Source organism: Aythya marila, assembly GCF_965140915.1.
Source record: "Aythya marila genome assembly, chromosome: 2".
NCBI lineage: Eukaryota > Metazoa > Chordata > Aves > Anseriformes > Anatidae > Aythya > Aythya marila.
In genome coordinates this window covers 104,118,837-104,145,024 of record NC_139043.1, presented here as the reverse complement: position 1 = coordinate 104,145,024, position 26,188 = coordinate 104,118,837, and the positions used below count along the sequence as shown (strand labels likewise).

The window sequence follows — 26,188 nt, the reverse complement described above, 5'->3', positions numbered from 1 at the left end:
TCTGCAAGCAAACAAAATTTCATGAGTTCATACTTAATTTCGGTGAATGCTTGCAAAAGCTATATGCTTGAACTGCTCTGGATATCCCTGGAAATAAATCATCAGGGTTTTTATGGAAAAAATTGGAAAACAGAGTCTAGCTTCAAGTAATTCCAAGCAAAGTGTTGTTTTAATCTTTAAATTATTAAGAGAGAGGATAATTGGTTCCAGGATGGAGGCATTGTGGTTTTATTAGACACTAAAACTGTGCAAGATAATGCTAATGTTAATTTGTGATCTTTAGATAACTAGAAGTAATGTTTTCTGAGCGCTAAGGAAAGCATAATTACTATTTTCAGGTGGCGTTTGTAAGATGAAATTAAGCAGTTGCTGAAAATTCAAAGCAAAGCTTATATAATATATATAAATGCCAATATCATCAGTTGCTCATGAAATAGGTGTGAAAGTTAGATCCTGAGTTCTGAGAATTGATGTACCCTTTGTAATATAAAGCCCACATTCTGATGTAGTTTGACTTACTATCAACTTTGGGGGATAGTTAGAGATACCAGGCCTTTGGTGTTGGGCTTTACGCTGTCTCCAAGATATGGTAATATTTGACAGCATTCCCCTGTCCTGTCATGCAGTATTGAAGAATTGATCTTGAGTGTCAGAAATGTGCTACTCCAAATAGCAGAGAACGGCAAGTAGAACAGCATGCAATTGCATGGTCAGTTAAGTGAAAAGACATTTGTTTAAACTTGTTCTGCACAAGTAAAATCAGAGTGCTTTAAACTAGTGGAGGATGGTGCACTGCGTATTTTATAAAGATAATGTGTAAGAATTTCTGCAATAAATGTAGCACAAAAAATACCTAGAAAAGTATATTGAGGAAGCATTACATTAAAAATAATTAACTCTGCTTTTTGTGTTTGTGGTCTTCTGTAGTTGTGTCCTCAGTACTGGCCGGAAAATGGAGTACACCGACACGGTCCTATTCAGGTGGAGTTTGTATCAGCTGATTTAGAAGAAGACATCATCAGCCGGATATTCCGAATTTATAATGCAGCCAGGGTAAGGATGTTACTTGCAAGACAATTCTGCATCAGTATTTGAGTTGGCTGTACTCAAGTCACACAAAAAAAGAAAATCAAACTCACATAAAACCATTCGCATTTTTCAGACTACTTATTTGAGAGCATCAATGGGATAATGGGTCACACCATTATCATTGGGAAAAAGGCCTTGTGTGTGTAATTACAAAATATTTTAATGAATATCTCAAGTGCGTGAAATGCAAATGGAATAAGTGCAGTATTCAGATAATGTGGTAGCCAAGAAACAGTGCAATCAGTGCTGTTTTAAGAATTTTAAATTAGTCATCTTGCATATTTGCATCCTGTGTCATGCAAAGGCCGTGCACCAATACCAGGCATGCTTTTCAACACCAGTCTCAGGCTTTTAGTGAAGATCTTATCCCACTAATCACATTTATCACATTTTATAATAGAAGTAAGCACTTCACAGGGCCAAGTAAGTTCTCATATCCAGCTTTTATGCTACTATAAAGTTGACAGAAGAATCATCTCTTTAAGCTGAGTGGGGAAAGAAGATTCAGCCACAGACCAGGCAGATCTTCCCATCCAGTTGGAGAGAGCTTTTGCAATGGACTGATATTAGTCACTGAAGAACCATAACTAGGAGTAAGCAGCACTCTACTCAGAAACATCGGGAACTGCACTGCAATCCGGGAGCTGTCAGGACAGTGAGAGAAAGGCCCCCAGAAACACTCCCAGCGATACTAATGTCCAAACAGGGGAGCAGACTGTAAGCTTCAAGATACATCTTTTGTATTATGAAGGCCTTGCATTGCCAGTAAATGTGGCAACATAAAGCAACAGACTCCAACAGTGTTAATGGGAGCTTTAGCAGGCACTGGGCCTGGCTGATGCCATCTGGGGAGAGGGGCATTCAGCTGAAAGAAACTGGCCAGGAAACCAGTAGAGTCCAAATTTTGACATAAAGCAGACAAAAACCATTGAAGAATACATCTAATGCTGCTTCCACTTTGGTTTATTCCTTTATTGTGTTAATATTACATTCTCTCTATTACCTCTTACTCTAGAGGAAAAACTGTACTGTCAAAATTTCTGTGCATTGCTCATTTTAAAAGTGGCACTAAAATGCACTCACGTTGCACAGAAGTGAAAGTAGCAAATCCTAGGCTACAAAAACAGTTTTCATGTGTGTGTTTATTATGCCCTTTTCAAAGGACTGTAATTTTCTGCCACCAACACTTGTTCTATGCTCCTTTTTTATTTTAAATCACCATAAAGCAACTGTTCAGTAACATCTCACCAGAGGGGTTCTGACTATTTCAGTAGCACACAATAAAGTAAAATGTAGTTAGGTTTTTATAAGCAGGAAAAATCTGAGGGTTTCATTTGCTTTTTAAAATATTTCCTACTTCAAAATAATCTTGAGAGGTTTTGACCTTTCTGTAAAAAAAGACAGAAGCACGCAAACATTCTTCAAAATGCTGAAGCATATGAAAAAAAAAAAGAGGTTATATAATTGTATTGCAGTGCTCTCTTTCCTGCTATGATATTAATTAATTATTTGCTTGATCCTGCAGCTGTACTGTTGCTCTCTTCTAGACTATTTGTATAGCCCTCTGTTTAAAACCTCTTGTTCTAATAGCTCAGTTGGAAATTAAAAGTCATAACTCCTCAAGGGCAGTTGAAATTGCATTAGTAGTTTGTCAGCGGTGATCTGCTGAACAACTTTCCTCGCGGATGCAAACACCTAAATTACACACCATTTGAATAGACCATAAGTAATGCTGTTCCTTCTTTTTCCTGCTCGTTCTCTGAATCCCTACAGCCCCAAGATGGCTATCGGATGGTGCAGCAGTTCCAGTTCCTGGGATGGCCCATGTACAGAGACACGCCAGTTTCCAAGCGCTCCTTCTTGAAGCTCATCCGCCAGGTGGAGAAGTGGCAGGAGGAGTACAACGGGGGAGAAGGACGCACAGTTGTACATTGTTTGTAAGTACTGGAACAGACGAGAGGAAGTAGGGGAATGCCATTATCATAGTATTTGTGCTAGGTTTTAAAAGATGTGTGAAAAGGTGAAGAGGTATCCATCAGGAACTGAACAAATAACACAGTTGCTCATTTAAAAGTTTTGAAGACACAAGAGATTGTACATTTTTAATGTAGATTCGTGAGTTTCCCTTTCTATCCCTTGGTAGACCCCTGTGAAAAGAGGATGGGTACAAGTTAACTTCATTTTATATAAAGATGTCCAGTGACTTTTGCAAATGAAAAAGGTGTGTGTTTGTTCCAAGTAAATCAAAACTGTACCTTCAGAACAATTAAATTTTATTTCTACAGGTGAGGAGTGTATGCCAGCTACAGTTCCTTAGTGGAAGAAATAAATAGTATAGGAGGGAGTGATACCTCTTCCAGACATAATTCACAGAAGTAAAAGTGTTCTGATAGACCAGTTATGATGAGCCTTACCTTTCTCTAGTAATGGTATATATTTTTGTCCTCCTGGTACCTGTGTGCTCTACTGGTACAGATTCTCATCCACCATCCTGCCTTGTGATATGGCTCTTTGCTCTCGGCAGTATGCAATCTTTTGAGACTGAGTCTTCAGTGCTTGAAGTTATATCCTTCTCCATATAATCCTTTCTCATAGAATCCTTTGGGTTGGAAAAGACCTCAAAGATCATCAAATCTAACCTACCACTGCCAAGTCCAACATTAAACCATGTCCTCGACCACCACATCTACACATCTTTTGAAAACCTCCTGGGATGGTGTCTCAACTACTTCCCTGGGCAGCCTGTTTCAATGCCTCACAACCCTTTCAGTAAAGAAAATCTACTTAAAAGATGCTGCCATGGTGGAGAAGGGACATGTTAGTGGGAAAAGCACGTGCCAACGTGCTTTCAAAAGTTAGAACCCAAGAGTAGGCGATAACTTCCTGAATTTTGGTTTGCACTTAGACAATGTTACAACTATGGAGGAAAGTGTATTAGTAATTCCCACTATCGCTGACCTTGAACAAGTCATTGCTCTTCAGTTTCCCCATCTGTAGAATGGGGATAATAATACTTTCATCAAAGAAGCATTGTGCAGTGTGATTAATTAATGTTTTGAGATCTTTAGCTGAAAAGACCCTTTTGAAGTGCAAATTACTGTTATCTCTGAGGTGGCTGATGATATTAAATAGTTGTACAACATCACACATGCGTCACTTCCAGGCAGTAAAGAAAGAAAAAGCTCTAATATAATCCTTTTAAATGACTTTATTTTAATTAAAATTCTCAAAGAGTCCCACAATATCGGGCAATGTTTTGGCAGCAGAGAGCATTCTTTTCATACTGCCTGGATGTGACAGATGTGCGACGTTGTAGCTTCCTTTGAAAATCAGCCATTTGCGAAGCTGGTTTGAAAGACCTGCTACCTAACCAGGCTGCGCTCTGGTAATTATTAAGGTTTATTATTTTCGGTGAAGTGCAGCCTAAAGATTCTGATTAGAATAGCTGTAGAAATAATAGGGTTTCCAGAAAGAAAGAGATTATCTCAAAGATTAAAAATAACCGGGGATAAAGTATTATTAAATGCTGTATTTGATCATGCATATGAACACTTGTGCCTGGCTTCTTTGTTAGCAAGTCACTTTGGGTTCTTATCCTCTGATACTGTGGGTGGAGATGGAACACAATCACTTTCAGAAGCAGTCATTCCCATGCACCCAGTCCCTCTGCCTGCCGCTGCGGGGTGAGCGCATCAGCCACTGGGACATCGCAGCACCGCCTTGTGCCATGCTGAAAGCACAGCCACCAGAATGGCTCGTAGACAGATTGGACATCGCTTTTGCTCTTCCTCTGAAACACCTGTGGATCCAGAAAGAAGGCACTAGGGTCGGAAATAAAAAAACTTAACAGATCCGCTTTCCCTATAATATTTCTAGCCCGATACTCATCACAACCCTATGCATTAACAGTGCATAGGGGCGTCGAATTGAATCTAAAAGAACCTTGTCCTTATTTTAGCAGTCTTTTCGTGCTGCTTCAGAAGTTCACTAAAAAGAGTGGCACAAAATTTGTCCATTCAATTACCTTCAGGCTTTCAGCCTCCTGGATTCTGAATGATAGGTTGGAGATCATTCAGCCCATTAATTCCAATTAAAAACAGTGCTCTGCTTAGAGTTCAGCCGCCTTTAGGGGCGTTAATGTTCAGTGGCTTCTCCCTGGTGGAACTCATACCTTCTGTAGCCATTCCTGGTGTTGTAAGAACTTGTAATATGAAGTCAATTGTAACTGAGCCATTTTATCACTTTTATTGTAGGAACGGAGGTGGCCGCAGTGGGACATTTTGTGCAATCAGTATTGTTTGTGAAATGCTTCAACATCAGAGGGCTGTTGACGTATTCCATGCTGTGAAGACACTGAGGAATAATAAGCCTAACATGGTGGACCTTCTGGTATGAGCTTTTTAACTGCACCACTAAATAGGAAATGTTCCTTTTTCTCAGAAGACTCAGTAAGATTTCCAAGATTTGCAGTGGGAGTTGTTCACAAAGCAAGCAAGTCATTTTCAAAGGGGATAATGAAGTCACTTCACTTGTAAGAGTATTTTTACACTACTTTCTTCCCAAGGAGACTTTGTCTCTGTTCATTTGAATTTTTTAAGAGTTTTAAACTTTCAGCCGAACATCCTTATTAATTTTCTTTTCTAGCAGGCTGAGCCAAGTGGAGAGCAGCCCTTGCAAGGGGTAGGAATAATAGTTATGTAAAATGAAATGCCAGATTTTCAAATTATGTATTTTATAAATAGCTTAATCGCCTAATATTTATCAAAGCCATGAATTTCAGTTTGACATCCAGAATATTGCATTTAATTATGGTTGCTCTATCTCATAGAAAGATTAAAGAAGTTCAGAAACAAGGGGCCATGTGCAATTATTTTCTTAGAGAGTATTTTATGGGCTTTTTTTTTTTTTAAATGGAGAATTGCTGAAGTGCCAGCTGCTACGCCACAAGAGCTGAGGAACAGCTTAACGCAGCAGGTTCTTACGCTCCAGTGTGTACTTCTGTACTCAGAGATGGCTGAAGCATGACAACATATGCTGATGCCTGGACCATAAAGACACTGTTTTGCGACATCTTCATATAGACTTGGCTGCTTGAGAGACAGTTGTATCTGAGTTAGCATCATAGGCAGGAGGAAGCAACATCTGGGCATCTTTAGGGATGCTAAACTCATCTGAACTAATGTTGCAAGTTTTGGTTAAACAAGTTTGGGTCATCAAGACTGTTATATTTCATCATCTTTTCTACAGAGTGGCTAGGAAGGATGCAGGTAGCATCTCAGAGCTGGTCCAATATCTTGCAATATTAGGAGAGATCCCTCCCTGTCAGATGGGTTGCTGAGATCTGGGTGTGAAACACGGGGCAAAAGGAATTTCTCTTGGGAAGTGTGAGACCTCCAGGCTCATGTGTAGGTGGGTAGGACCATCCTCTTCCCTATGTCTCATGTCTCCCGTGGAAGAATGGCTACCACCTCATCCTTCTTTGCAGTGGTCTCATCTAGGCTACCTGTGAAGTCAGCCCTTCCTTCAGGCCTTTTTCTAGCCAGGCTTAGGGCAAAAAGCCAGATGCTGCCAGCTGTGCAAAGTGAGGAGCGAATTTAGAACAAGCACCACAGGACCATAAATAAGCAAGGAACATGAAACTGTGAATCTTGTATCAGTGAGAAACTATCAAGCTTTCACAATGGTGGGAGGGAGAAGCTTATTTGGCTCCTTTTCCTTTGGTTTGTATTCTCAGGAGGAGAATCATCACGCTGAGAACCATACATTTTTATTTCCTAAATATTAAGAAAAATGTCCTACTTCTTCATTCAGATAGCAGAGATTTGGATAGAGACTTGGCAGGCCTGCTGTTCTCAGTTCTCCCAGAGCTTAAGTCCACAGAACTCACTGATCTCTTATACATTTATTTTATAGAAATAAAAAGAAAATTACCAGTGCGAAGATGTACAGTTCAAGAAAATGCTGTCTATAAATTCCCATTTTTGACAGTTCTCCATATATAGATTTGTCAGACAGCTGTCTCTATTCTTCAGCAAAGATTTTTTTTTTAATCAAAAGCTAGATCTATTATTTTAGAATATAAAAATAACCTTTAATAAATTGTGGGTGGTACTGAGAATATCTGGATGGTATTGAGAGGCCTTGTAAGGCTTTTTTACTAGGAGACTTCAAAGCTCTCAGGAAGAAGAGCAGTATCGTTTTCCTTGTTTTACCAATAGAGGACCTGAGTCAAGGGACTATCAGGATTTTTCCCATTTCCACTTAATCCAGTGACACAGCAGAGTCAGAACAACATCTTTTCAGATTTCGTATTTGTAGGAACAAGTTACTTGAATTAGCAAGGGTTCAAAGGAATTTTCACATAGATTGTTTCATGGTAAAAAGGGAACTAGGACACTTCAGTTCTTTTCCTGATCCTGTTACTGACTTTATCCTTTTTGACCTTTATTATATAAATGTTTCTTTGCCTCAGTTTCCACATCTGAAAGAAAAGAAAAAAAGAGAGAACAAGAATATTCATTTACCTTTGTAAAATGCTGTGATAAGAGATGAAATGCTCAGAGTTATAATGGTATTTGACAAGAATAGTTTCAAGACTGCTTTATGAAAACCTATTATACACTTTCTGACCAGATGAAGGGCAACCTTGGCCATCCATATTTAGAAATTCATCTCTTACTTTCATTGGTTTTCCTGCAAGTGTAAAAATTTGAATGCCACATAGACTCAGTATGGAAAATGTATGAAATTCTTCAGCCATCATACAAAAGTAACACATGGCATTACAAAATGTCCATTACAGCATGTCCAAAGCATTTTGTAGTACATGTTTTTGGATCTACCAATGATGTCCTAGAAAAAAATATAAATATTCTTCTCTAAAGCTAGCTAACATAAAGAAACTTTTCATATTCACCATCAAGTGAATAATAAAAATGTACAAAGGACACACATGAGTGAACACAGTGGGAAATAATAAGATGTCTGCTATTTAGCACAGGTATTGGGTTTACTAAAAATGACAGTTCTTCTGCTGGATCAGTAAAATCAGCATAAAATGAGCATGGAAAAATGGAAATGGATGAGCGGCTGATCTCTTGTTTTGATCTCTGTTATGTGGTTATAGAATAATTGCCATTTGTTTAGAAACATACACAAGAAAAGCAAAAAAGGAATAATTTACATAATACTTATTTCTTTCCTTTCTTCTTTTCTATCTTTTCTCATCCTGAAAAAGACATAGACAGTTTATGGAACCCTCAGGATCTTAAAGCCTAACATACATCTCATTCATAACTTAGGCAATATAAGCACCTAGGATTTGTTTTCTTCTAAAGTGACAGCTCTAACAAAAGAACTCATAAATAGCCTGTGCTTGTTTCTGGCGTTTTGATTGCTGTAATATTGTTTGGTCTCTTATATTTTAAGGTAGACTCTCTTTTCAACGAAAATGTGACCCAAAATCTCAAGTACAGGCCAACACACTTACTCCTTTATAATGTCTTCACCAAAGAAAAGGAGAATATATGTAGGGTGTAATTGTATTCTACCGGTTTGGGATGCTCGGAAGGTGAAGACTGAGTGCTGTCCACTCATTAAGTTGTGGTTGTTACTGTATAATAGTGCATGTTCGACTATCATTAATTGATTAAATTTTATAAGAGAAAGAGGCATTTCAGTGACAGAAATAGTCATAAAACTTGGGTGGGGGGAAGAGGGGGAAATATTTCCAAATTGAATTGTTAGAATCCAGAGCATTTTCATTCAGGCAACCCGCACCTACTATTTCTTCCAGCATTTTTGTTTCATTTAAATGCTTGCAGCACTGCTAATGCAAGTAGCAGGAAAAAATAAAAGCGGACTATGTCTGTGCACACAAAGTCGTTAAGTCCCCAGGTACCGCAACCCTTGAAGCTGCACAGTGGACAAGGGTCAGTCAGAAACATTGGCCTCTGTGTGCTGCTTAAGATGTGAAGGGCATGAAGCCACAACTCTTCATCTCAGAAGGATGCAGATGGAGCCTGAATGCTGAGGAAAGAGAATTTCCCTGGGACTGGCCCGGTCTCCAAGCCTTTGCAAATGAAAACAGCAGTTCTGTGCTTGAAGCACAGGACTGGTACCTGGAAACACAGACTGGCTAACAGAAGAGCTGTTAAGAGCCTAACATGTGCATCATCATTAATTGCTCAAAAATGAATTGGAATGAATCCAATTAATTTAGCTCTGGCCTGGTCTCCCTGCCCTACTGCACTGAGAGAGCACAGCATTTCAGTGCAGGTTTGAGCTGCACCTAGAGGAGGAACAGTAAACAGCTTTCATGCTGACATGTAGCAAGCGTATGAACATCAAAATAAGAGTTATGATCTGGAAAGCACTAGACACTGGGTCTGTTTTAAGATAAACATTTCCAGGGAGGAACTTCAATAACTCCAATTCTGGTAAAGTGCTATGTGAGCATTTTGACAGATGACTGAAGGGTTGCAAGTCAATCTGCTTATGTGTAGTCAATTTTTCTCATACAAGTGTATTAGAGCAGATAACTACACGTCTAATATGAGCAGTACTGTAAGTTACTGTGTGTGTGGTGTCTATTGTCTGGTTAATTTAAAGATTTTCTTATCTGAATATAAATTGGATTTGCAAACTGGTTCCCATTGACCGTAGCTGATAGTAACTAATTTTAACAGAAGAGAAATATTGATCCCCTTAATTAAGTTCCTTCAATAACTGACTTTGTGGTTTTCTTTTGATTTTTCAGGATCAATACAAATTCTGCTATGAAGTGGCTTTGGAATACTTGAATTCTGGCTGATGGCATAAACAGCACAGACACCATTCCTCCTTCCACCACCACAAACAAAGCAAGTCGTTTCATGATATCTGTGTAAATGAGATGAAGACTTCTCAATGTTACGCTTCTACTGCTTTGTATAATTGGCTCTTATTAAGAGCCCAAAGAGATGTTTATAAAACTGCTTGCACTGCCCATTTTCCACTATTAATGCCGCTGCTTGACACCCATATGAGCGTACACCAAACCACATGGCAGTTGTTGAACACTGTATTCATACGTAGCCATCGATGTGGTGAAGCAGCATAGTCCTCTGGTAAATAAGAGAGCACAATTATATTCTTATGAAGGAATTTGTACTTTTCTGTTATATTTCGTTGCCTGTGATTCTCAGTTATTGTCACGGCCTAGTGTACATTTCTGTTCTGTGGAGAATGCTGTCTGGCATTTTGATAATATATGATTTTACTTATATTTGTATTCTAACACGTGCATAATAAATGAATCATATGTAGCTTATCTGAACTAATGGAAAGACATGTACCAAATCATGTTAACTTTGTTGACTTGTAATTTCTATCCACTTTGTACCATTTCAGAGAGAGAATCTTGATAGAAAAAAAACGTTAGAAAATGCAAAATACAGGATGCTCAGATTAATATATCCAAAGCTTTTTCATTTGTTTATATTGTAAATATTTTTCGATTTCATCAAATTATTTATTCATTAAAATGAATTTTTTTGTGAAGCACAGTGAGTGACAATCATTTTTATTAAGCCCTGGAAATGCTTACTGTATGATAATGTAAACATTTGTTTACCTTGTATGGATTCTCAGCTCAATAAATGATTACATACATGATAAAATCTCGTATAATTTAATAACACTTGCCATCTGAGTGCCTCCCAGTAGACCTCTTTTCAGATTAATTCCTCTAAATACTGATCTACCTCCAAAGCATGCTTATTGTGTGATCTAGAGTTGATCCAGCCAATGGCAAGATGTTCCATGCCAATATATAAAAAGAAGAGGAGAATTGTATGTTTAAAGCTACACATGCACAAATGGAGAACCTGAAAGATGTCCTCTTCAGTGAAGAAGAGATGTTGGGCTTGCAGTACTCAGCCTGGTCACAGTATGTCAGTGCTTTGTGTTCATAGACACCATGTGGGAAGTGCAACAGTGGAGCAGCAAGAAAGGTGACTGAACCAGCACTGCCCTTTGGATTGCAGATCTTTCTCACCCAGCAGCATCAAGGAGACACTGCAGACAGAACAAGTGCTCGATACTGAAACTTTCCAGAGCTGTATGGAAACCCAAAGCAAGGAAGTTGCGGACTGCGCAGTAATTTCAGCTCTTAAAAAGATCATTGTAAGATGCCATCTGGGATGGGGGCAGCATCTATATAAATGTATCAAAGTCAAAATGTTTTGAGAGAATGTAAATCTAAGGGATCCAGCCTGGATAGAATGACTCACAGCTTGTCAAGTGCCAGTTCAAAACCACTGCAAAATTCAGATCTGAAGGCATGAGGATTGGCTTCCTCTGCAGCTGGAAAGCCTCTCTTTTAAAAGAAAATTGCTTTTAAAATGTAGCTGACAGCTACAGGCCACTGCTATGAATTGCACAGAGGTATTGAGGACCTTGGGAGAAACAACCCCAGCCCTGAGAAGAATTATGGTCCTTGGGTAAGCCCTGTAGCTCTTCAGCCTGTTGCAGAATATGGTGTGATTCGTGTGGAAACTTCAGTGTTAGATAAACAAACCAAGCCTTTAATATATTCTTCACAACCATCTTGACTGACCAGGTCAGCTAGCCGAGCATGTTTCTTCATAATAATTGCAGGATGTGAAAAATCTGATTTCCACCATATATTCATTGAAATGCCCAGTATTTCCTGATGGTTTCAAGACATGTCAAGACAGTTTAGCACACTGAAGAAGTGCTGGGATAGAAGGTAACATAGGCAACATGATCCCTGATGTGATGATGATTTATTGAAATGCAGCAAGAATTACGGCAATCTCTCCCAAGGACAGAGAATACCAGACATTATTTAAGACCCAGGACTCCTCAAGACACGCTTTGCACAGGTAGGTCTTGGGGGATGAGGGGTGAAAGGAGACGAGGAGGAGAGAGTTCTGCACTGTTGCTTATTTCATTACTGTGGATATGACTAATTTTTTGTTGTTCTTCTTCTGACATAGGCATAGTCAAACCCATGTTACAGAGTCTGTAATGTCCCAAAAGGCATTCTGTGAACTGCAATGCCTTAAAATTGGAGCCAGCTCAAGAAAACACAGTAAGCTGCTTTGTGTCCTCACTCATACTACAGCTATCAATCAATACAAATGGTAAAAAAAAATCCAGGCTTAGGTGAAATATTTTAGCAAGAAGAAAAGAAAAAAAATGAGGACTTCAGGAGCTGGGGACAGAGAAAAAGAATCAGAAAGGAGCAGAAAGAAGAGACAAACGTGGAGGGCAGGTATTCAAAAAGCAGTGTGGAGCTTATGAAGGTTACCTGGAGGGTGCTATTGCAAAGGAGGCAACAGAAAGAAAGCTGCAGTGACAGCCATTTTAGGTGTTCATAAACCAACTTCTCTTTTTAGGAGATCTTTGTAAAATCACAAGCCCAGTGCAGCTGCAGAACTTACAGAGACATCAGTCCTCATTTGGGAGGAATGGAGGAAGGATGTTTTCTTCAATCCCCAGTATAAAAGTGATACATAAATGAATAAAGAGTCTCTTTAAATGGTTAGCCATATGTATTGCCCAATTCATCATCTCCCCAGGACTTGAGGTGGATGATTTTTGCTAAGCTCTTCCAAAAGAGCAGCAATGCTGATGATGCTGAGAGAGGTTATCACATTCTCTATCTTTTTAACAGCAGTGCTCCCAGCAATCCTTCCTGGGCTTCTTTATCAGCAAAAGGAGTCTATCACTGGCCGGGTAGCTTCACGGAGCACTAACACGAAGCTTAAGAACTACGTATAGTAAGACTTAAAAATAAAGAAAGGAAAACACAGTTCGTACTGAAATACACTGTGGATTTCTCCTTCAGCTGGTTGGGATATCTGAAGTGATCATTTCTTCTCTCACTGCCTGTGGACGCCCCCCCAGGTCTAACAGGTTACTGTATGTGTCCATCCTGAGCCAACACTGTCCCTTTGATAACGCATAGCTAGTGACAAACAGATTTTTCCTCTTTGATGTGTAGCAGTGAAGATAAATGGAGACTTATAAAAGAAGCTGTTCCTGGCAGCATCCTTTCGTGGGGCCTGGAGAGGCCATACTGCTAGCAACCTGAAGCCCCTTGGCGTTAGCCACTCTAAAACACACCAGTGCCAGCTGCAGCCATTGAATTATAAGGTACAGTTGGGTGGTTGTGGTTGTTTCGTGTTTCCCCCCTCCCACGTGAAGGATGAGCACCAGTGACAAGAATTTAAAACCTGACAGACCATGTGAAAAATAACACAGTTTCTGTTGGAGCTCATTTTCTGCTGTTTGCTTGTTCATTTTTCATAGCCTAGACTTTGTCTGGGTTAGGGTTATATGATGAAACCCCATGCTCATGTGTGAATTTGCACTGCCTGGGTCACCCCCACGCTGTTTGTGGGGGACTGAGCCACACGCTGCCAGCAGACCACTGCTCACCTTTCATGTCCTCACCTCCAGGGCACCTCTCCAGCTCCTCACCCGCCCTCAGGACAAGGCTGTTGCATCTCCCTGGCCCAGCCTGGCCGGGCAGAGCAGGAGAGGTGCTGCAATGCCCTGCACTGCTTTCAAGTCTGTATCTTGCAGAAAAGAGTGGCACTACAATGGCCCTGTTGGAAGATGGCATTGCTCTCTGGTGCCATGGTCCCACCTCTCACCCCAGGATCATCTAAAACCTCCACCATGAGCCAAACCTCCAGCCCTCATCCCTCCCAGTCTTGTCACCACGGGACATGATGCCTTCTCTGGGTAACAGGCATTTAGACAGGCAGAAAGGAGATGTGAGGCTGGAAGAGGTTGGAGTCTATGCAGAGCCTGCCGTGATTTTTTTTTTTAGGATTGTTGATAGTACTCGATGCACAAAAGCACAGAAGAGGTATGCTTTGACAATGAAGAGTGAGAGCTGCTTGCTGTAGCTTGTCTAAGGAAGGGTGTCAGGGGAGATGAATATCTCATGTTCACTGACAGGCTTTCCAAGCAGTAACAGTTTTACTCCTGAAAATCTCCTGTTGCTGTATTTTCAGTAGCAGCTAGAAGGCTTTTAATTGTATCTCTACAGTCCTGGTATTTCCAGTAATTGTTTTTGTTGGTGCTGGTATTGTTGTTTGTTTGGGGTGATTTTTCTTTTTGCTGAAGTTATGCTCAGAGGCCACGTTAATACTACTTCCAGGCCAGAGTACATGCAATCAAAACTCCCAGTCGTACAAACGCTTACATTAATATCCCCTTGTCTAATCCCACTTGTGCACGAAAATCAATCTGATAGTCACATACATTTTGCATTTGAGCTCATCCATCCTTGTACATGTCATGTCCTGATGGCGTACCAGGTCTGGCTGGTATCAAGTTAATTTTCTTCATAGCTGGGTGCATGCTGCTGAGTTTTGGATTTGTGACCAAAACAGTGTCAGTAACTCACCAAGGTTTTAGGTATGGCTGATTTGGCACACTGCTGTGTGATGAGGCTTAGCTGCTGGACAGGGTCACCCCACCATGGGTGGCACAGGAGTGTTTGTAGGACCAAGCTCCACAGCCATCGGTCAACAATATGCCTCAACAGTTCTAAACATGGCCTTACTTGCCTTAAAATGAATAGGATTGCTTACACGTATAAAATTAAGCACATGATTTAAGCATGTCATTAAAATAAACCTAAATAAACACCAAAGTCAAGAGTCTAGACTGAGAGCATCAGCAAGGCATTCATTTATAACCAGGCCTGGAGGCAGGCTGACCCATTCACTTAAAATGAGAAAGAATTGAAGTGTGTGTGGCAGAAAATTTGGGGATGATACTTGGCCTCCTCTCTATCCACACAGCATTCAGCAGCTTTCAAGTGTTATCTATAACCAGCAGTTACTACAACAAAAGCTCTGCTTGTATTTTTGCTCTGCCATGAATGAATGGTACAGATGCACAAGAGCCCTGCCTGTGATCTCCCAGACCTGCGTGAGTGTAGATGTTGTACAAGGAGGTGGCATTTGACCCTGAAGAGCTGCTTCCCCAGAAACTATTAACTTCAGATAACTCAGAAGACAGAGTGCCATGCTGGATCACGTATTTAATCCTCGCATTACTCATGGGGTTGGTAATTACAGCCTCCGAAGGGACACTGGGACGTATCCAACCTCGAGTTACTCTCTGTACTTGCAACTTTCAGAGGTTCACTTGAACTCACAGAGAACCAGCCTGCTGTTGTGCCCCCTTGAAATTCTGATTTATATGGCATATAACAATCAGCCTATAACATAAAGCCTTCTGGGGATGAGAAGTCTTGGGAGTGAAATATAGTTACTGCCTTGCCACATGCGAAGCGGGATGAAATTTGCTGCTGGTCCTTGAAGGCTTCATTATCCATGGGTCTTTGTGCTCTTTATTCCGTGCAGCTCGGTGCGAATGCCTGTGAAACTCTCTCAGAGCCAGGCAGAAGGAGAATGACCTTTGTTGGCCATGTACAGGAATTTCATCGGCATTACGCGCTACATAAACCGCGGTGTAGCTTGGACATTACATCGCACGGCCCGGCGATACTGAGGGAAGGGGAGGGGAATGGCACAGATGCAGCTACGTCGGTGGCTTGCAGCCCGGTGTTTGGGAATGGCTACAGTCTCCATCTGAAAACAATCAGTTCTTGAGCAAATCCTCAGGGACAGCACCGCTAAAAACAGCTGCCAAAGGATTGCAACTCTTTTGCTTCGTTATTTTCAATTTGTGTATACATTGGCCTTCTCCTGGTGAAAGATGAGCGAAGTACAAGCCATTCCCCAAACAAGCTACTCTTCACATCCCGGTACTGCTCACGCTCCTGTAACAACCTGTGTTGTGATCTGGCAAGAGGATAGCACATGCCCAAATCCCTACCTCTTTCAGTAACAATAAATGAATGACCAATTTGCCTTCTGCCTTCTCCAGGCTGCCTCACATGGAGCTACACCTCGGTCTGAAAGCCAAAAGGGGCAGTAAGGGAGTGCTGTTGTAATTGATTCGCATAAAAGCTTCTGGTATGTTACACTGCGCTGCCTTCCTACCAGATGACAGAGCTTGCTGGTCACACTGTGCTTCCCCCCCTTTCTGTTTGTATTCCTTCCTCCCTCGCCCTTGCCAACGTCCTCTCTTGCCAAATTGCTCTGACCCACATCCTGAATCTCTGAGTACGCTTCAAGGACCAGTTCGTGGTCATCTCGCATCTGTTTCAGCAGACAGCTTTGCCAAATGTTTCTTCTCCAGCTAGGGCCCTTGTTCACACTGACAGCACTGCTCTTCCTCCTGCTGTCCCACCGCACTTGTCAGCAGGGCAGCGTGTCGGCTGCTGGAGATGGACGAGGTTTGGCTGGCTCTGGGGGCGTTTACCTTCCCTGCCCTTAGACACAGCATTCCCTCCCCTCCCAAAATCTCCTCTGTGAATACTCTCTCTCAACATTCATGCTTGCTGCGTGAGGTTTATGTTTAGTTGAAATGCTTGTGAAGAATTAGACGCCCTCCCCCAAGTGGTACTGCAACAGCAACTGTATTTTTATTTGCTACACTTCATCTCAGCTACCCGGATATAATTTAGTCCAACCTTGCACATAAAGCTACTAAATATCTTTTGTAACCAAGCAGTCAGAACAATATTGCGATGTAATTTTCCACAATCAGCTGTGTCAATGTGCTGAGGTTATGCTGGTTACCTCTAAAGGCATCCAGACAAGAGCAACATCTTCCCATTACAACTGATAAATGGCTACATGATTTGGCACCAGATTATTCAGGCAGACAAATTAACTTCAAATATTAATACATTCAGCAGCCAGGCAGATAAATTGCTTGTTCTGCTCGTGTCAGAGTGGTCATGGGAAGGGGTTGCTTCTGCTTTCAGGAAACCTAACCTTCAGAGCAGCGCTCAGCCAGGCCAGCAAGGCCATCAATCAGATAATGAAGTTGGCAGCCATTAAATGGATCTTCGTTTCTCTCTGGAAAAAGAAGGAAAAAAAAAAAAAAAAAAAAAAAAGGAAAGACAGCCAACCTGGCTGATGTGTACCAGGACTGTCAGAAAGCTGTATTTCAAATGAAACACACGTGCTGAGTCTCTGCCCAAGGAGCCTGAAAGGATCTGCCCACCCTGAGCCTGTACTTCACACCTAACTTCTCTCAGAAAGGATGAATCAAGACCCAGTGGATAGATCTAAAGCTTTTCTCTGTATGATGATATGATTTAAACAATCTGGAAATGGAATAATTAAGTGACTATATAGTATAGATATAGATATAGATATAGATATAGATATAGATATAGATATAGATATAGATATAATTATATAGAGTTCAAATTTGAAATGCTGTGCTCAGCTGATGGGAATGGAAAATCCCTGGATAACTTTAACTCTTCCCAGTTTTCAAACTTTGGCACGCTTATGTATTATTTCTCTAACAAAAATGCTCTCAAAACTGCCAGCAACTGAGTTGAATATAGAATTGGAAGCCAGTCTATCAGCGTAGCATATCGCTAGATCAAATAAACTAAAAGGAAGAAAGACATTAGCACACATGACATGATACTGGCTGTGTTAAGTAATTATTGTGCTCTTTGTACTCATTTAATTGTCTGGTTGTAGAGCTTCAAAAAATACTTCTAGTGAGGGAATATTTGAAGAAAGCCTTTAGGGGCGAATATAGAAGCCAAGTTGACTGTTGTAACACAACCAAGATAAGATTACAGATATAAATTCTGTGTTCAACAGGCGGAAAATGTGTTTATAATTTTATCATTGTACTCAAGGCTTCCTTACAATTTATATCTTGGTTGAGTATAAATACATTTTATATACAACATATGGCACTGAATTTAGCCAATCAGGAGGCATCATTTGTGCTGTGAGTGCTAAAGCAATTTCATAAATTATGCAATATATTTTGTCAGTAAATGTATAGATGGGAAAGTCATTAACATCACAAATCACTCCTTATTGCTGTATATGTTAGCATATTTTTTTATTACAACTCACAGGTGCAAAGCTCTAAATACATTTTGCATGGTGATGAGGTATTTCAGTCGGATTCTGGAAGACTTTTAACGGGACCAACCTATTGGCACGGGCTTGTTCCACCACCGGAGCTGGAATTACTTGCATTGCTCCTCTGGATCCAGAGGTAAGCCAAAGCACACCATGCTCTGCAACCCATCCACATCACTGACCCACCACCACCCACCCCATGCCACCTCCTGGGGTGCCACACAGGACCCTTGGGGAAGCCCGTTCGCCAACCACTGGGTTCCAGCTGGGGTGGTGGGATGGTTCCTGGCTGTCAGAACCTGCCCCAACAGGCCCACAGGGACACACAGCTTGGCCTAGGGCTGAAATCAAGATTTCTCTCCCCATAATCTGCCATCCAAGGACCCCGCTGCAGGTAACTGTATCGTGCTTTTACCTGCTGCTGCTCTGGGGTGGTGACAACAAAGGATGTTGACAGGAGCAAGTGGACAAAACAGACAGTGCTAGAGCTTCAGAGAACAAGTGCAAGGGCTTGGTGGCATACCCAAGCATATCAAAGGCACAAATACATTCCTAGGCCTTCACCTTCTCATGTCCAGTAATAAAATATGACTAAGACACATATGAGAGGTGTGTACCTTCTCCAACCTTGGTCCACACACTACGGCTTTCTTTAATTTAGGAGATATAAAGAGCAATGATGCAGTGTTACTTTAAACAAAGAGTTTTTATATCTCTAACAGCAGGGATATAGTATAGAAGATCTATTTTTTTTGAATAACAAATGGGCAATGTGCATATTTAATTTGATTAAGAGATTGCCTTCCCTCAGAATAGACTGCAACAAGGCAAAACCTGGGCTGTCCCGATTGCTTGAGACCAGAAGTGCAGTCTGGTGCCTCGAGAGCATGGATGCGATCTAGTGCAGGGCGTGGTGAAGAGCTCTGAATCTTCACATCCCCTTTGCTCCCTCCCTGGCCCAGGGTCCCACTTGGAGAAAGCTGGCCAGAAAAAAAGCAAAGACAAGTCACTGCAAATACCTCCCAACTTGCCGAAGTTAGTGCTCAGACTGTTAGGACATAGCCTATTCAGGATGCTGTTGCAGACAGATCTGGCTGAGGCTTACAGGGCAGGCCCTGCAGGCCCAAGATGCAGCCGCCAAGGCACAGACCCACGGCACTGGCACATCTCCTGTCACAACAGTGGGCAGCAAGGGGACTGTGGGGAGCTGCAGGTCCCTTGAGGGCTCCTGGTGATTCCTGGGAGCAAGATCACAGCAGCAAGGCCAGGACATGGAAAACCATCTTCTGCCGCTGACCCCAGCGGCGCTGGTGGCTCCTCATAAAGCAGAGAGTGGGCAGGAATGCCTGTGCTGCACACAGCATGTGGACTTTGTTTTCCCTTTGTGGGGTTCATGCCACTCGCTGCTGTTCTTCTTGGCTCCTTCCCGACGTATTTTGCCAGCAGCTATGCAGATGCTTTGTGGAAAGAAGGGGTAGCATCCAAATTAAACTCTCTCTCTGCAAGGTACCATAAATTGCCCTCATCCTCTTGCTGGCATCAGACTGTGTAGTGCTGCCATTTTGGGGTTCTTTAAATGCAGTTCACTTACCCTAAGCACATCCACATATATCTACATCTGTTTTGACATAGATTTTTTGCTTACGGAAAAGGGCAACTGCATATGACTAGTTTAACTCATTTGTATTACTTGCTGCCCAGACAATTCTTCATAGCTTGGTTTAAAAAAAAAAAAAAAAAAAAAAAAAAAAAAAAAAAAAAGTTTTGACTTCTAATATTTATTTCATGGGAAGTTATTTTTTCTATATATGGAAAAATATATATATATATATATATATATATATATATATATACGACTATAGTTTCCACTGCACACACCCCTACCCCATCTATTCTAGTCCACAACCAAGTTTTATTTCTTGTTTGGAAGGAGAACCCCCCCAACACCTCCACCGTTCTTGAAACCATGAGCAGTGTTCAGAGTTTGATTTTAAAGGAGAGGCAGTGGGGGAAAAAAAACTTCGTATTTTTTTCAGGAGAAAAAAGCATTACAAGCACCCCCTTGTGGTCCAGAATTACCAGACCTGAGACAAGCTCACATTTCTGACTTCGTTTCTGGGAAGCACCAACACAGCCTTGCTCTTGTACATAAAACCCGGAGTCGTCAATATTTTTTCCGACAGATATTCACGGTATTAAAGAGTTTTAGAGAGATATCAATCTTCAAAGCCTGGCCTTCATCAGTGAAATGCATTTACAGAAATAGCCACTTCTCTGATTCCCCATCTCCCGGGTTAAGTAGCTTTGAGCCTTGAGTCGAGGCAAGAGGGAGGTCAAAACCACCCAGCTTCATAAGGACACTTTACCTCACTGTATTGCAGAGCGTTTGTAGCTGATGCCAGCCTGCTCGGCTGGAACAGCATCACTGATGTGAGCATCGTGCTCCTGTTTGTAAGGACTTCTCCGAGCATCTGAGAGCAGCGAGGCAGCTCGCTCCTCAGTGCGTCCCCCCTGCCTGAAGGCTGCTGTGGGCTTCACTTGGTGTTGCAGTGACCCAAAGAAAGGACATCAACATTTGCTCAGCCTGAAGCAGCTGCAGTGCGTTTGTGGTGCAAAGCACAGCGTTGTGTCCTTGGCTTAATGACTTCACCGACGAGACCTCCATCTGATGAGCAGCTCCTGATGCCAGCACTCGACCCGCCAGCACCCACACCCTTGTCCTGTGCAGCAGGGCAAAGGGAGAAGATTCCCCTCTCATACACGGCAGCACAGAAAACCCTTCTGCCTCTCTGAAGGATGGCTTTGAATGATAAATGGCATAAGCCAGAAATGTTGGCAAATTAAAAAGTTTAATTTATGATGATGCATAATTCTAGCTGCTTAGCAGGTGCGACATTGCTGGCTTATTTGCAAACCGGGCAAGGTAAACTAGATGGAAACGTGCTTAATGTGTTAAAGGTGTTAATCAGGACAGACCCCTGGCTCCTGCTGAACCCCCGTGTTTGCACCCAGCGTGCTGTGCCACCAGCGGAGCTCACTGCCGACCCCACAGGCTCGCAGCCGCCCACGAGGGCTGCTCGCCTTGTTGGCTTTGGCAGCAGCTGGCAGGTCTTCAGCTAGCCAGCTTTCCCTTGGAAGGGCTTAGCTCCTACAGCATTTTCCCCCAGCACAAGAGCTGATGGCTGATTCTCAGCAGGAACTGGCACGGCTCCTTGGCTTATTCAGTATCCTACAAATAGCTGCTGAGTGAAGCGATTCTGGGGAAAGACAGAAAATAACCGTCTGGAGCCATTCCCTCCCGGTGTCACAGCAAAGTTCATCAGCCAAGAGATTTCTTTTGTATTCATAGAGAATAACATTAATCTCTGTAACAGAAGAAAATTAGTCTCTCCATGCAGCAAGGTTTTACCGTCACTCCTGGTTGCTTCTATACTTGCTCAAAAATCTAAAAACACCTGAAAAAATGAGTCACGAGAGGTCCAGGACCTTCAGAATAGAAATTGCTACACCACTTACGAGGAAATAAAAGGCACTTTCTAGGTCTACAAGTGGCTGTGGCCAACCACACTCCAGATTAAGTGTTAATATTGGGAGGGGGGAGGGAAATAAGTGCTCATAAGAAGCTAGAAGACACTGGCGTTGACAGGCTGTGTGAGGCATCAAGGGCTCAGGGCCATGCTACAGACCCAATCTGGTCCTTCAGTTTGGTTATTTCACCTCTTTTCTCCAGCTGTAGGACACAAAGAAAGAAAAAAAATACCTACCCTATTTAGTAATTGCTTGGGAGAAGCAGGTAGTGCAGAGGGCATGTGCACAGCCACGAGATATCTTGAATTCAGCAGCAGTGACTGCAGGAAAGAGCAAAGCAAAGCGACCACTCATGGCATGGTGGCTTCTCCTGGCCAGGAGCAGGTCGGGCACAGCCACCCTGCCTGGGCTAGCTGAGGATGTGGGACACCTGCATGCTGATTTGCAAGAAGTGCCCTTTCTAAAAGATGCAGCTTATCTGAGAAGCAGGTGTGAAGAGGATGCTGTTCATTATTGAAGAGACAGAGAAATAAGAGCAAAAAATGAGTACAGTAAAAGCTGCATTTGAAGTCGGGCTTCATCAGCACTCTGCAGGCAGGACCTTCCTGTGACATGGTATAAAACATTCCTGCATACTCCCTAACATGCCCCCTTTGGGTGCTGCGAGAGTTGCATTGCATTTTCCTTCTCTTCAGTTCCCATCTCTGCAGGTCTCTGCTGGCTCGTCAGCCTTACAGGCAGAGCACCGCTTCCATATAAAGAAAGCATTGAAAGAAAACCAAAACCCACTGCACAGAAGGGGCCCAGATAGAGGATAAGATGGGTCAAATGGGTGGTCAGCCAGTCAGGAGCTCTCCTCTCATCCTCTGCACAAGGCCTGCCACACTGCTCCTCCCAGGCACACCACTGAATGCTTCAGTCGGGTGCTCTTCCTTCCCCTGCTCGCTACTTTTGCTTTGGTTTTCGGAGAGAGCTGTGACTGACCAAAGCTGAGGCTGAAGGGCAACTCATCTTCCTACCAAGTCCTGCTCATGTTTCTAACTCAGCTGAATCTCCTAATTACAGTCTCCTCCACCTCCCATTAGCAGCTCCCTAATAGGGCATGAAAAAGGAGTGAAATGAGCACTGGATTTTGGAGAGCTCAGAGTAAATTCCTCCTTCTGGTTTGTCATTGTCATTTATTTTTGAACTTTCTTTCCCTCTCCTTAAGTCCTTGATTCAATCCTCAGCTCCCATGACACTTTCTGTGCAGCCCAGATGGATATTCATTTTTCACACAAGATTTTGTGACACACTATATCAAATACCTTACTGAGAGCTCAGAACTGTTTAATCGATTTCATTCCAACCATCCATTAATTTAGTAATTCTATCAAAAAACAATCTAGCTTGGGTGGTACAATTTGTTCTCTCTAAACCTGCACAGATTATTTCTCAGGGTTTTATATCTCCCAGACATTTATGGAGCTCTTTTCCCCTTAGTATTCCATTATTTAATGTCAGACCGGTCCTAGACTCACCAAAAGGTACGCTCTGACAGCTGTGGCAGGTAAGGAGAGGTTGCAATATCCTTCCCATCATTTCACTGCAGTATGGTGGGAATCAGCAGGCTCCTGACTTCAGGACAAATGATGTCCCACAGCACATGGGGAATCCGATGGTTTCAGTCCCGTCATGGCAAGAATCCCAATTACTGTTTTCTCTCCCAACAATTTTATATTGAAGTCTCCCCTGATTCTTTTCACCATCTCCTCAAATCCAGGCATCTATTTCACAACACTACAGAGGCTTTGCTTGTAATCCCATGGAGTAACACCTGGTGTTTCCAAACAGCAAAGCCTCCTGGTATTTTCATCAGACTACCAAAAGACAGCAGCTTCTAATAGAAGCATTTTCAAGAGGAAGGATTTCTTGTTTCCTTCCAGTGAGAACTGGAGCATACCAGGACAGGATAAACACAGTAAACTTGCAGGAACATTTGGTACTCTTGCACACATTAGTCAAGCAACTTCTTCGGTTTTATCTTCTAGGGGAGAAAGGCACCATAAAGCCCGACAGTTCCGCTGAGCAACTGCAAACAGGCAGTCCTCTTTACTTCATCATATTGCAATATTTGGACTCTGTTGTGGTATGGGCTCTTCATTTCTCAGCCAGGGTACTGAGCAGCCGGTGTGTTTCACAGCCAGGCTCTCAATGGTGCTCACCTGCAATTGCACGCACCATCACGCAGCGTTGACCACTGAGCATCATAACCTGAAGTGGGCTGTGTCTGAGCTGTTTTCTTCTGGCAACCCACAAGGCAGGATTAACAATTTTCAAGCCCAGTTATTCAAGTGGCAGGCCTGAAATACTATTGTTGGAGGGTGAGGGCTGTGTTTTGCACTCCCATTAAAGAACAGTCACCACATTGACGCGTGTGGGAACAGATAAGCCTGGGGTTTGGATTCTTGCTCTGAACTCTGCTGGGTAAGGAATTACAAAGCTGAGTGCCCTCTGTGAGGTTCTTAGCTTTGTCAATAAGAAGACTAGAATGACCCCGTGCCAGGTGTCTGGTTTATCCACCAGCTAGAGGAGGACAATAAGGGCTCTTTGCTGAACGCAGTCTGAAAGGGACAGATTTCAGGGCCCTGTGATCACTGCTCCTCCTGACCAGCAGGAAGAAAGGAGGTCCTGCCTTTGGGCTGGTTTAGGACAGGCTGGCTGAGGTGCAGATAAACTCAGTCTTAGAGAAAGGCTCCTACAGCTCCTCCTGATCCAGAAGCAGGTGGCACAGGTTACTGTGGGCTTAACAGCTCAAGTCAGAGTCAGTTTAGGGACCGTCATGCTCCAGTTTTATTGGCTTTATTTCCTTTCCCCATTTTATTTTATTATTTATTTTTAATGAACGTTCTGAAAGCTTAACAGCCATATGGTTTGCATTAGCTACATTTTTGCTTCACATGGGACATCCTACATCTCTGTTAGTATGGGTAATCAAGAACTGCTTGCATGATGCCGTGGGGGACAGAAAAAAGTTGAGAACAAATGGTCTATAAAGCATGCCTTATACCCCCATTTCCCTTTGCTGTTTTCTGGTCCCAGTCCAGATTTTTTTCCCCCTAGCTAGATATTTTTGAGAACCAGTCAGCTTGAAAAGCACTTCCAGCACAGTGACTTAAGCCTGGCAGAGTTTGAGGAGTATAGAGAGCTGAAAGACAGAGCGGGGGGGGGAAGAAAGTGCATGTATTTCTCAACTCTTACAATAACTGGGGAAGAAAATGGGCAAAAGGGTGGCAACTGCACTTGAAAAGCTCTGCTAACATTTTATTTCCAAGATAAGTTTTCCCCCACATCTTCTTTTGACAAGACCAGAGATGGTTCATATGTACTGCAGAGTCTGTGGTCACAAATCACATTCATGCTGAACAACCATTTCGATTTCTGTATGCTGTCTCCTTGTCATACAGCGACACTATCAACACCCACATACAGACCATGGACCTCGCCCAGCAGGAAATCCAGAGGCGTTAACAAATCTCATTTAGCCTCCCCAGACTTTGGAAGGAAGCTGTGATTTTCAGTGTAAATAACAAAATGGCCTATGCACGCTATTTCTGAAATGTGAGGACGGCGAGACCTCGGAACTGGCTGATGCCCGGCCTGATGTTTGCTATGACTTTGTGTAAAAGATCCCCATTGGGAAAGAGATTGAGAGCCCTCTTCCTGGGAGCGAGCCATCACAAACAGCGCACTCGCTCCTTCCTGCCAGCCAGCTTCGCAGAACTTGCCTTCTGAAGCCCTTGAATAGTTCTGCTCTGCTTATTTGCACAGCCCATCACACAGCATGGTGGGAGGCATTAACTATCATTTATCCTCCTGCTTCCCCTGCACCTCCGCAGCTAGGTTAACGCGTGTCTGAAGGGCAGCAGAACCATCCCCCTGAGCTTTGCAAGGGTCCCCACAATGACAAGAGGCATTTCCAGGCTGGGCTGAACTTATTTTATCATTCCCTCTGGCCCCTCTTTCCTAGGCCATGGCCTTTGCTGGGCTGTGTGCCCAGAGACGGAGTTTTTCTCATAAAGGTGCAGACAGCAATGCCTGGATTTTCCCTTTTCATGTCAGAATGGCTCCAGGCTTGAAATGATTAAAGGTGATTATTCCGACCACTAAGGCATTCGCTGCAAGCTTGCCAACTGGATCCCATCTGATTTTCGTCAAGGAAAACAAAGCAAACCACCATTTCAGTGGCTTAGAATGAGGTGCTGATTCATATTTATTTCAGTAGAAAATTTAAACCTTCATGAAGAGGATAAACTTCCGCTGAGACTGAGTGACAGATCCGAACATAAGAAGCTTTAGCATTTTATTCATTTATAAAGTGTATTTGTATTCACTGTAACATGCAACAATTCCAAACCACCATTTTTTTTAACGTGTATTTATTGAAATAGAAAAAAATATTTTAACAAAAGCCTGTGTTCAGAAATCCACTATTTGCAACATATTTTATGCAAATAACTATCTTCAAGGCTACTGTCTGGCCCATTGCTCTTCAAAGGAGAGGAGAGAGCTGTTGCCAGAGCAAGAGGCCA

General features: G+C 42.4%; 1 protein-coding gene across 5 annotated transcripts in view; it reads left to right on the top strand.

Annotated features, from left to right (window-relative positions):
• The window catches only part of PTPRM (protein tyrosine phosphatase receptor type M), a 462,170-nt gene extending 451,432 nt beyond the window's left edge, over positions 1-10,738 (top strand). For all 5 annotated transcript variants that reach the window (XM_082753666.1, XM_082753665.1, XM_082753667.1 and 2 more), the window contains 4 exons: positions 928-1,053; positions 2,863-3,026; positions 5,343-5,478; positions 9,848-10,738. In XM_082753666.1, coding sequence (XP_082609792.1) covers positions 928-1,053; positions 2,863-3,026; positions 5,343-5,478; positions 9,848-9,901 — 480 coding nt within the window. In that variant the 3' untranslated portion in view covers positions 9,902-10,738. The remainder of the gene's footprint in view (positions 1-927; positions 1,054-2,862; positions 3,027-5,342; positions 5,479-9,847) is intronic.
• The last annotated feature ends 15,450 nt before the right edge of the window (positions 10,739-26,188 follow it).